At 53.5% G+C, this 12,257-nt stretch overlaps 1 protein-coding gene across 1 annotated transcript in view; it reads right to left on the reverse strand.

Annotated features, from left to right (window-relative positions):
- Positions 1-4,773: 4,773 nt before the first annotated feature.
- The window catches only part of IGSF23 (immunoglobulin superfamily member 23), an 8,264-nt gene continuing 780 nt past the window's right edge, over positions 4,774-12,257 (reverse strand). The window contains exons 2-4 of the mRNA XM_015561223.1: positions 8,929-9,188; positions 7,875-8,029; positions 4,774-5,122 (exon numbers count right to left, since the gene is read on the reverse strand). Coding sequence (XP_015416709.1) covers positions 5,089-5,122; positions 7,875-8,029; positions 8,929-9,188 — 449 coding nt within the window. The 3' untranslated portion in view covers positions 4,774-5,088. The remainder of the gene's footprint in view (positions 5,123-7,874; positions 8,030-8,928; positions 9,189-12,257) is intronic.

A 12,257-nucleotide genomic window follows, 5' to 3' on the forward strand; every position in this document is an offset into this window, starting at 1 on the left:
CAACCTTCTCCTGGGTTTTGAATCTACTCAGTTACATGCACCTGATCGACATTATTATGAAAGAAACAGAATTTCCGGAGGATGAGGCCCAGAAATCAGGATTTTAAAAAGATTCCCAGGTGATTCTAATGTGCAGCCAAGGTTGAGAACCGCTGCTGTAGTTGCTCTCCACGTTGGTCAGGTTAGTGAAGAGCCGTGCTGTGTGGGCCGACTGGCAGCGGTTGCCACGCGCGCTCACACGTGGGCACAGACACGGGGCACCGTGAGGGGCACGGGCAGCTGGCCGGGCTCCTCCAGGCCCCCGTGCTCCCCTGTGCAGGTGGCAGCCTGGCTGTCCACCTGGCTGGAGGGTGTTGAGGTTAAGAGGCTGAAGCAGCGAGTTGCCGGGCAGGGTCCTGGCACCCGGCTCTTGCTGACCTTCCCATCCAGGGACCAGGAGATTCGGGCGGGTGGGCGACCTCCGGTGGAGACGCAGCGGGCCTTGGGCGCAGGCTCCTGGCCTGGCGGGCTGGGCGGGGCCTCCTGGGTCTCAGCCTTGCTCTGGGGCTTGGCTGGGGAGAGGGGCAAAAGGGACAGGTCACTCCTCACCTGCCCTCATTCAACCGACGTCTCGGCCTCAGAGAAAGGTGGCTAATTGCGGGTACAGGGCAGGCAGGTTCACATTGCAGCCCTGGCCCTGAACAGCTGGGCGGCCTGGGGCAAGTTTGTGCCTCAGTTTCCTTCTCTGTCAACTGGAGATGACAGGACCACAGGCGATGAGAATATGCACGTGACGCTCTGAGCGTGGTACCTGACACATAGGAAATGCTCAACAGACTGGCTATTATTGGGGACTGAATGCATAGCCTGCTCTGGGATGGGCAATGCTGGGGACCCAGCAATGGCCCAGACAGTCCCGCCCTGCGTCCTGGGTTGGACAGTTCAATGGAAGACAGACTCCTCCCCGACAGTGAGGACCCACGGGGGCCTGAGTGTGTGTGGGGCGGGGGTTGCAGAGGGCTTTGCAGGGGAGAGGAGGCCTGAGCTGTGTGTGCCTGGAGGTTACGAGGGGAAGTGCCTGGCTTGAGGTTGTAAGTGCCAGAACTGGGCGTTCACTCGGGGCCTGTCTGGGAACCAGCGTTCTGTTATTCCCAAACCCGGCTCCTGTCTGTCCCTTCCCCGGTGTTCCTGGGTATTCGCCGAAGATTCCTCTTTACCTTGACTCACAGGTTTTGCTTCACCCTCATCCTAAACCGTAAGACCCGGGCCCCAGGTTTGCGGAAGTGACCAGAGCTGCTTGGCTCGGGTGCCAGGTGCCAGGTGCCGGGTGCCGGGTGCCAGGCCCTGCTCCCAGCACTTGGCCTTCCGTGAGTCACTGGCACAGCCTGGAACGGTTCCTGGCTCAGAAGCTGTTGTAAATGTTTCCCTCCACATCCTGCCTGGTTCAGGGTTCAGGATCTGGAAGAGGAGCCGCACACAAATGAAAGAGAAGAGATGAGATAATTTGGGAATATTGAGGGGCCAGGCAGGTAAGTCCAACTCAAGAGAAAAGACTTCCACTGGTGCTCAGGCCTGCGCCAACCTTTTATGGGTTTGGGATACACCCATGGCCCTTAGGCAGGCAAGTTCCAGTACCAGGCAGACTGGCCCATCAGCAAGGATTTACATAATAATAACTGGGGAAGTTGCTTCAGCTACCATTGTCTGGACTAACAGTGGGTGCACAGCCCTGACTTTTGCAAGGGCTTCAAGGGTCACCAGCCTTCCGGGTTCCTTGTCCACACCTCTCTGCTAGTGCAGACAATAGGCGGTTTCCCACAAGAAGCGAAAAATAAAGGTCGGCCTGTATGCATCCCTGGAGCAATATCCAGGCCACATACGAGGAAACTGAGGCACCGAGACTGTACGCGGGGTGATGAGAGCCATTGTTTGAACCTCGTGTGGATCTGGAGCGGGAGCCTGCGCAGGTGGCTGTTCTAGCTCTTGAACTTGGATGAGAGCAGCTGCGTGGCCTGCTCTGGCTGCGAAGCTGACACCGGTGCGGGGGCTCCTTCTGGCTCCCGAGTTGGAATGAGAGCTGCGGCCTGAGCCTGCCCTGGCCCTGGCTCTGGAGCTTGAGAGCGAGCCATGGCTGCAGCATCCACTGGCTCTGGGCTTTGGCGGGCAGTCGCCTTGGGGCCGGCACCAGCTCTTGAGGTGGTTCAGAGTTTTCTCTGGAGCTGGTGCCTCGGTCTCTGGCCCCAGGTGCTCCAGCTGTGTGTGTGGGAGGATGGGGGTGCGGGGGTCGGAGGGGCGGCACTCCCGGCCTGAGCCTGGAATCAACAAACATGTACCGAGCACACATCGTATGACACACATGGGTCCTGCAGGTATGGAGCTGACAGCCTCATGGATGAGATCAATGTTCAATCACTACACCCGTAAGTACTTAACGGCACCATGCGATGAGCGATGAGCGATGTCAAGCAGAAAGTGCTAGGAGAGAGCTTAGCCACGGGACTGGTTGAGAAGAGGGTGGTCAGCAGGCTTCTGGGAGGAGCTCTGCCCAGTTTCTTTCTGGAGGGGAGGAAGCTGTGATTCTCAGCTGCTCCCGAGGGCATGGGGTCCTGCTGCGTCCTGGGCCAGGGGGCGGGGGCTGGCTCCAGGGCCGCCTCGGACACACAGCCAGCCCGGGAGCAGCTCCCTGAGGGCCCACCCAGGCGGGAAAGTATTTCTTCCCCGACAGTAAGCGGGAGGAGGGAAGGGGTCGGAAGGACGCCTCAGATAGGGAAGGCGCTGGTTAGATATCAGGGGCTCCCGATCACAGCTGGATCTTTGGACAGAACAGAGCCAGGACCCGGAACAGCCACACAGCCAGGGGTCTGCGCATAGGGCTGCAGGGTGATTTATTTATTTTTAAACAATAAGGAGTCAGCGTTGCACCTTCTGATTCCACAGACCACCACCCACCGCCCCGGGGGGTATTATAAATTAAAACTCAAATTAATGGAAGGGAAATAAAACCTAAAATTCACCTCCTCAGTGACTCTATCCACATTTACAGAGCTCAGTAGCCACAGGTATTGGACAGTGCAGATATATACTTATCCATAACTGCATTGAATCCTGTTGGACAGCGCGGGTCTGTGCTACGGGCTTTGGGCGGACTTGAGTTGGCATCGCGTGAAGCTGTGTGACCGCAGGCAAGTCACTTGCCCCCTCTGAGCCTCACTTTCACCCTCTGTGCATGCGCACAGTGATATGTATCTGGCATAAGAGGTGGCGGGACCCCAGAGAGATGGGCTAGGGGTTCTGGCCTCAGGGAGGGAGCAACAGGGGAGTGGGGTGATTAGAAACAAATTTCAGGCAGACTGCCGCGGAGACCAGCTACCTGGGTGGATGATATAAGATAGGACCCGCAGGAGGTACAGAGTGTGGGGGCGGGCACACTGACGTCTGTTCGGGTCTGCTACTGTTATTACTAATCATAATGACATGGCCAGTGGCTTTCTGTTGAATGTTCCTCAAATGTCAGGTATTTCCACACGGGAGTTTCCCCCTTGCCTGCCATCTGCCAGGATTCTCCAGCAGCTCAGAAGCCAGTGGTCAAGCCAGTGCGATTTCTGGGGGTGGTGAACACCGCCCCACTTCCCTGCATTGGGAAGTTTTCTTCTTCGGTAGCAGACACAGTTTGGGATATCTGCCCAGCAAGGCCACACTCCCCCATTTTCTGAGTACTGAGCCCCCACAGGTAGCGCTGAGTTCCCAAGGCTTTGATTGTACCTGCCCCCGCCCCAGCCACAGTGGTGGGACCAAGGTTAACACCTGACCCAAGTGAGCCAATCAGATGCCTTTCCCACTGTTTCAGAAACTAGGCAAAGGGGTTTGGGCTAAGCTGGGCTGTTCCCGGAAACAGCGCTGTTATAGATGTAGAAGCTGTGGGATGGTGTTTTCTGAGCAGCACTGAGCAGCCATCTGTAGAAAGAGACAGAGAGAGAACTGTGAATCCATGTTCCTGGAGGAGAGGATTGCAAAGGGAGGGATGGGCAGCAGAGAGAGGCAGCGAGCAACTGCCCTGGTCCAAGCACTGATGGCCACCCTCCCGTTAACAGGTGGAGTCCATTACCCCCACCTCTTGAATTGGGGCTGGTCATGTGACTTGCTCTGGCCAATAGAGTGTGGTGGAAGTGGTGATGTGTCAGTCCCTAACCTTGGCCCTAACAGGCATTGCCCCTTCTGCTCTTGCTCTTGGAATCCTGCCTCTGTCACATGAACAAGCTTGGGTTGGCCTGCTGGGGTATGAGAGATGATGCAGAGAGAGGTTGGTGTTTCCAGGTGAGGTGATCCTATGCCAGGCACCCCTTAGGCAGTCTGCCAACTGACCATGATGCATGAGTGAGCCCAACAGAGACCAGAAGAATGGCCCAGCTAATCTTAGCTCAAATTGATAACCCACAGAATTGGAAGCTAGATAAATGGCTGTGGTTTCAAGGCTTAAGCATGGGAAGGTATAGTTTGTTACACAGCAAGTGCTAACTGATACATGCTCAGACTCCTGAAAATCTTCTTGGATCCTAATATCAAACCCTTCCTTGTATTTTTTAAAAAAATATATTTTTTATTGATTTTTTACAGAAAGGAAGGGAGAGGGATAGAGAATTAGAAACATCAATGAGAGAGAAACATTGATCAGGTGCCTCCTGCACACCCCCTACTGGATATGTGCCCAGCAACCAAGGCACATGCCCTTGACCGGAATCGAACCCGGGACCCTTCAGTCTGCAGGCCGACGCTCTATCCACCGAGCCAAACCGGTTAGGGCTCCTTGTATTTTTTATTGAGCCACTACAGGGCGTTTCTTTTGCTGGCATCCCATGAGTTTTATGAAATACACACTGCTTGTGGAGGTGGTCTCCAGGAGTTTGGTGAGATGGGCAGACGGGGTGTCTTGTACAATCGTCCCCAGGGCTCTCAACAAAAGGGGAGCATCCCACAAACAAGTGATCAGGAAACCAGAGGGAGGAGATCGCCTATGGAGCCCCCAGGAACCTCATCTCATCCCTGAACACAGGGTTCTCTTCCCGTCCTTCGTGGCCTCAGCTCCCAGGGTGACAGGCAGGTACTCACACTTCAGCAGCATCTTCGTATTCTTTGCCTGTCAGTCCTGCAACGAAATAAAGAGAAATTATGATCACAGTCACCATAACAATACACTTATTGAAGGCTGACCATATCCCAGGCACTCTTTTTTTAAAAATATGTTTTATTGATTTTTTACAGAGAGGAAGGGAGAGGGATAGAGAGTTAGAAACATCAATGAGAGAGAAACATCCATCAGCTGCCTCCTGCACACCCCTTACTGGGGATGTGCCCACAACCAAGGCACATGCCCTTGACTGGAATCGAACCTGGGACCTTTGAGTCTGTAGGCCAACGCTCTATCCACTGAGCCAAACCGGTCAGGGCTACCAGGCACTCTTTACAGCGCTTTCCTCCCATTGTCTTAGCTGCTCGCACACCCACACTTTGAGGTAAGTATTACCGTAACTATCCCTGTTTTGCAGACGGGGCACAGAGCATTAAAGGACTCACCGAAAGCCATACATAAGCTGGCACTTGGCAGAGCTGGGATGAACCTAAGTAGCCTCATTTGGGGTCCATGGCCTTAACGGCAAACAACAGGGATCTCTGCTGGCCCTTGGTGGGTGTGGTCGACGTGTGTGGGACTGCCACCCCCTCCCCCCCCCATGGCAGCGTCCAGACAGTCATGCCTGTTCCCATGACCTCATCTCCAAGGTCACTGCTGATTCACCCAGGCTGGTTCCTTCTGGTGGACGCCAGAATTGATGTGTTGTCTGAAACTATTAGTAAATGGGTTTTGGCCAAGATGGTGGGGAGGACCAGGAGTGACACCTCCGACCCACTCATGGAGACAGGATATCGGGTGGTCTGGGCGAGTAGGGTTATGCCAGCCGGACTTCTCACCCTTCCTTCCTAAGAACTTGGCTTTGGAATTGGATCTGGGTCTGGTCCAGGGTCAGCCAGTTGTCAGCTGTTTGTCGTTGGGCAAGTTGATGAGTTTCTCTGAGCTTTGGTTCCACTCATTTTGAAAATGAGGACAAGAACAGAACCCGCCCCTGAGAGTTCTTGTGACTCAGAGATCTTGGCTCATGGTGAGGACCCAGGAAATGCCACAGTGAAGATGATGTGGGTGACTCAGGCAGCAGCCTGGCCCTCCCCTGCCTCCAGAAGGCTCCCCATGGAACTCACAGGCCAGAGATCTGGGCAAGGCCTTGCCAAAGCATTTCAACTTGCAGATTTCTCTTCCTCGGTCCATAAGCTACGAAGGTGTGCATTGTTAATGGTAAAAAAGAGGCGGCGTGGGTTAGAGGCTGGAACTGGGAGTGAGGCAGGGTTTTGAGTTGGAATCCCTCCTCTCCAGCTATGGGGTCTGGGGCCAGTCACTTCTTCCTGGGCCTTCGTTTCCTCTCTGACAAAACTGAGGCCTTCATCGCTACCCCACCCTGCTACCCTCTCTTGTGGAGATTACAAAGAATAATGTTGCCCTAGCTGGTTTGGCTCAGTGGATAGAGCGTCAGCCTGCGGACTGAAGGGTCCCAGGTTTGATTCTGGTCAAGTGCACATGCCTGGGATGCAGGCTCAATCTCCAGTAGGGGGCGTCCAGGAGGCAGCTGATCAATGATTCTCTCTCATCATTGATGTTTCTATCTCTCTCTCTTCCACTTCTTTCCTCTCTGAAATCAATAAAAATATATTTAAAAAAGAATAAAGTTTAGCAAGCACATAATAGGCATTCAATACAGGGAAAGTTATTATAGTATGATAATAGCTGACACAGCTAGGATTAAAATGTAAGTCAGAATGACTGAGCACTTCTGCCCACCACAGAGGCAGTCACTCATTCATTCATTCATTCATTCATCCATCCATCTATCCATACATCCATTCCCTCCTCTGCCCGAAACCCACATGACCCCCATCTCACTCAGAACAAAAGCCAAGTATTGACATGACCCACACACCTTCCACTGTTTGGTGCCCCACCCTTTCCCTCTCGGATCTCAGGTCTTGCTTCTTTTCCCATTCCTCACGCCACTCCAGCCACACTGGCCTCCTTGCAATTTTTTTTAACATGCCAGGCAAGTCCCACCTCAGGGCCTTTGTACTTGCTGTTCCCTCTGCCCGGTGTGCCCTTTCCCCACATACACATGGGCTTCCCCCCTCTTTTCCTTTGCCCAATGTCTTTGCTGAAATGTTACTCTCTAGGGGAGGTCTTGACTGACTTAGCTCAATTGCTCCTCATCCCCACACTCCCTGTCCCCCTTCCGGCCCTATTCCTCTCCTTAGCACTCATCCTCCCTCAACATACAACCTAGAGTTCCCTGGGTCACCTCATAATTGTTGGTACCTGCCTAGGATGAAAGTTCATGAGGGCAGGGACTTCGCACCATTATCCCCACAGTAGCCCCAGCGCCTGGCTCATCGATATGTGCAGAAGGAATGAATACAATGCTTACTGTATCCCAAACACTGTTTTAAACACTTCAGAAATATTAGCTTGTTTAATCCTCACAACAGTCCTGTGAGGCAGGTATTATGATTGTCATCCCCATTTTGCAGAGAGGCAAACTGAGGCACAAAAAGGGCAAGTGACCTGCCCATGGCTTCCCTGCGGGGAAGTAACGGAACTGGAATTTGCACCAGACAGACCAGCATCAAAACCCTCTTCTGACTCCTGTGGTCACTGTGGGAACTGAGGAGGCAGATGGCCACATCAGGGGTCAATGCCATCCTCTCTGAATGAGCCTAAAGCTCCTTGGGACGAGGCATTTTGTTTTGTTTTGCTGCTGAGTGGGGAGGTCAGTCCAGGCACACGGGTCAGGGACGGACGGTACCTTTGGGTCTGGGCGATGGCGGAGCCAATTCCTACTATCACGACCACCAACCCGGCACTTCCGGCCAGGAGGAGGGCGATAGCAGATCCTCCTGACACCGTGAGACCGGGGTCCAGGTCGATGGGCTCGTCTGTGGAATCCATGTCGACCTCTGGAAACCGAGAATGGGTGAGGCTGGAGCAACCGCCCTCCCTCCACAACCCCCACTCCCACCATCCCCTCCCTCCCTTCCTCCACATCCTCTAGGCCTCTGCCCAGGCCTCCTCCTTGCTCTCCTGCCCCAGTCTCTCCCCACCCATCGCCCCACCATAAGGAAGTCAGTGTCCTCTCTGAAGCTCAAACCTGACCCTGTACCTCCTCTGCTCAAAAGCTCGCCGTGACGCCCCAGCACCTGGGGAGGAAGCATGGCCTTCAAGCCTCTGCCGCCTGGACAGCCTCAGTGCACGAATTTCATGTGCTGGGCCTCTAGTTAATAATATTGATAATGCTAATTGTAGCAACGATACTATTTCTAGTGTGTATCGAACACTCACTAGTGTTCGGTAGTATGAGGCACTGTTATTTTAAGCTGTTCACCTGCTTATCTCATTGAATGCTCACAACTATACTTTGGGTGGGCACTCTTATTTTTCCAATTTTACAGGTGGGGAAACTGAGGCACAGAGCTGGTCCCAAGTCCCATGGCCAGGAAGTGGAGCCAGAATTCAAACTCCATGCCCATGCTCAGGACCACGTGTTACATGAGCACCTGCACTTTCCCGCTGGCACATGCCGAGGCTCAGAGAGGCGAAGATGGCTCCAGAAGTCACACCCGGCAAGCGGTGGGAGCCAGGACCCAGGCAGCTGGCTCCAGATCATGAGCTGAGCTTCCACAGCCTGCCATCTGTGAAATGGGCTGATCATGCCCAATCTGCCAGGTGCATGTGATGACAACTTGGCTACAGAGCGTCTCAGAGGAGACTGCTCACTGAAGGGGGTTCAGGGGAACCAGGAAAACGGGCCGCCGACCAGCGAGGGTGCAGGGGTTTGGGGTAGGGCTGGGGGGCTTACCGGCCAGGGAGACTTTCACCAGCTCGGAGGAGTGCTGTTCCTGGCTGTTCTTGGCCACGCACATATAGGTACCCACGTCCTCCCTGGACAGCCGCCGGATGATCAGCTTCTCCCCTGTCCCTCGGGGCTGCCCGTTGAAGGTCCAGTGAATCACGGGTGTGGGCCTGAGTGTAGTCAGACAGTTCAGGATCACCGAGTAGTTGAGCTCACTCTGGACGACGCCCCGCAAAGTCTCCGGGAATGTGTGTAGCACCATCAGTTGGGCTGTGTGAACGGGGAGTAAGTCCATGTGGGCGGACAGGACTTGGGGAGACTGAGCCCCTCTTCTGCCCACCACAGAGGCATTCATTCATTCATTCATTCATTCACTCATGAACAAATGGACGAGGACTGCCTGGTCCATGCCCTGCACTGCCCCGGGCACTGGGCACAGTGGAGCTGTTGGTGCCCCCACCACAGCTCCCAATCATCCCACGTCCAGCTTCTGTGCCCTGAGGGCTTTTGCTGCCCCAGAGCCCATACTTCCCATCGAGGCAGCAGGTCAGCCTGTTGGGGAACGGGTACCCCGGGAGCGGGCCTCCGCGGCACCTGACGTGGGAGTTATATAAGTATCCCAGCCCCACCGCCCCAGCTGGACCAGGGCGAGGTGAGGAGCTGGGAGCAGTGCTTGCATTCTGGGTTATTTTGAAGGCAGAGCCCCAGGATTTGCTGATGGATTGGATGTGGGTGGGGGAGAAAGAGAGGAGTCAAGGGGGCCTCCGAGGCTTGGGGCTTGAGCTACTGGCTCCTGTGGGATGCTCTTTACAGATAGGACACACACAATTCTCCCCCTTGTCCAATTCCCATTTTATTTTATCTTATTATTTATTTTATTTTATTTATTTATTATTTTATTATTTATTTATTTATTTATTATTTTATTTTATTATTTTATTTATTTAAAGTAGTCTTGGCTGTGGGAACTTGCTTTTCATCACTGAATATGTTATACTCATTCCTTCTGGCTTGAAATGTTTCTGTTGAGAAATCATCTGACAGTCTTTTGGGAGCACCCTTGTAGGTAACTAACTGTGTTCTCTTGCTGCTCTTAATATTCTCTCTTTGTTTTTAACCTTTGCCATTTAAATTATGATGTGTTTGGGACTCTGCACTTCCTGTGTCTTCTGCCTTCAATAGGTTAGGAAAGTTTTCATTATTTCATCAAATATTGTTCTTGATGCCTTGCTCTCTCTCTTCTGCTTCTGGAACCACTATTATGTGGATGTCGTTACACTTCATGTTGTCCCAAAGGTCCCTTAAACTATGCTCATTTTTAAAAATTCTTTTTTTTTTCCTGCTCTTTTTTTTCCTCAAGGTAGTTTTCTGCTACCTTGTCTTCCAAATCGGTGATTCCATCTTCAGCTCCATTGAATCTACTGGTGATTCCTTCCAGTGCATTCTTCATTTCAGATATTGTGTTCTTCATTTCTGACTGGTTCTTTTTTATGGATTTTATGTCCATATGAGCATCCTTATAACCATTTCTTGAACTCTATATCTAATCAATTGTTTGTGCCTCCATTTAATTTAGCTTTTTTTCTGGAGATTTCTTCTGTTCTTCATTTGGGGCATGTTTCTTTGTCTCTCCATTTTGGTTGCCTCTTTGTGTTTGTTTTTATGCATTATGACCCCCATTCTTGGCAGGGTGGCCTTATGTAATAGGTATCCTGTGGGGTTCAGTGGTGCCGTCACCTTTATCACCTGAGCTGGGTGCTCCAGGAATGCCCCTTGTCTGGGTTACGAGGGCCCTCCTGTTGTAACTGAGTCTTGATTGCTTCAGGCCCATTGGCGCGTGGGATCGACCTTCCAGCTGGCTGACGGTGGGAGTCAGCCCTGGCCACAGTGTCTGAGCTGCTGTGCAGCTGCCGACCACACAAAGCAGAATTTGCCTCAGCACCTCTGGTGCCTGCCAGGATCTTCCTTTGGATGTGCCACTTGTGAAACTAGTGGGATCTCTCTCTCCTGTTGTCTGAAGCCGGCCGCTGGGGCCTGTTGGGAGGGACTCGGGTGCAGGCCAATTCATATGCTACCTGTGATTGGCCCTGGGCAATCCGTTTGTAGCTACAGAGCGATCCAGTTTGTGGCTGCCTCTGCCACGCCCGGGTGTGCATAGAAGGACCACGCTGAGCACCAAGGCTGCTCTGACCAGCCCCAGGTCTGGGGGCAGGTCAGCAAACGTCCCAAGTCACCCTGATATTCACCTTGGCCTGCCTCCACCGAACCCCGCCTGCCTGCTGCCTGTTAGGCTCAGGCAATGGAAGATCCCCTGGCAGCACTCGAGTTGCATGAGGTAGGGTCTCAGTCCGTCGCCAGGTAGGGGCGAGTGGTGTTCACCAGGTGGACACAGGTTCAGACTCGGTGCCAGTGCTGGGTCTAGCTGCCACCTGCTGGGCGCTCGCACAGCTCTGTGGTCCAACAGAGTCTCGGGGAGTCGTCAGGGTAGACCAGCAGAGCTAATCAGGCCCAAGCAGACGAAGATATGGCCGTGTGAAAGGAGGGCCGCACGGCTCTGGTGTGTGAGGGTAAAGTGGCATCGGTCCTCGGCCACACAGCTCAGGCTGTGCAGGAGAGGAGGGCCCCTCAGCCACCACTGTGTCCCTATCCTGCCCAGCACAGGCCAGGTGTAGGGCAGGTGCTGATGGTTTGTCGAAATAATGGATAGCAATGGGGTCCCACCCAGAGCCCCCCAGCTCCATATCCCTGCTCCGAGGGGATGAACACAGCTTCAAAGAAATAATTAAGTGAGAACGATGCTGTTAGGGTGGACTCTACTACAATCTGACAGCTGTCCTTACAGGACCCACAGGAAGACACGGGTGGTGTGCCCACGGAGGAGAGGCCATGCAAGGACATAGCAAGAAGGGGTCCGTCTGCAAGCCAAAGAGAGAGGCCTCAAAGGAAACCAAACCCGCCGACCCCCTGGTCTTGGACTTCCATCTTCCAGCACTGTGGGCAGTCACGGTCTGTTGCTGAGGCCGCATGGCCTGTTGTGTTTTGTTGCGGCAGCCCTAGCAGACTAACCGTCTCCGAACCTCCTCCAGAGCAGGCGTCTGGCTAGCCGCAGGGCTTTCTTTTTCTGGTTCAGGTGTAAAAGTCCAAGTTCAGAGCGGCATAGCTCGTAAGGACAGAGGTGAGTTTGGAGGCGGCCACCGGAGACCTCTGCCCTTCCCTAAGTGATGAGGAGCAACTACTTAATGACTCTCAGTTGGAAAGTGTGACCAATGACAAAAAGTGGTCACAACACTGCAACTCCTTTCTTCAAGTGGTGAAGCCTATTCTCCCCCACCCCCCGGC

Source organism: Myotis davidii, unplaced genomic scaffold (assembly GCF_000327345.1).
Source record: "Myotis davidii unplaced genomic scaffold, ASM32734v1 scaffold796, whole genome shotgun sequence".
Lineage (NCBI taxonomy): Eukaryota > Metazoa > Chordata > Mammalia > Chiroptera > Vespertilionidae > Myotis > Myotis davidii.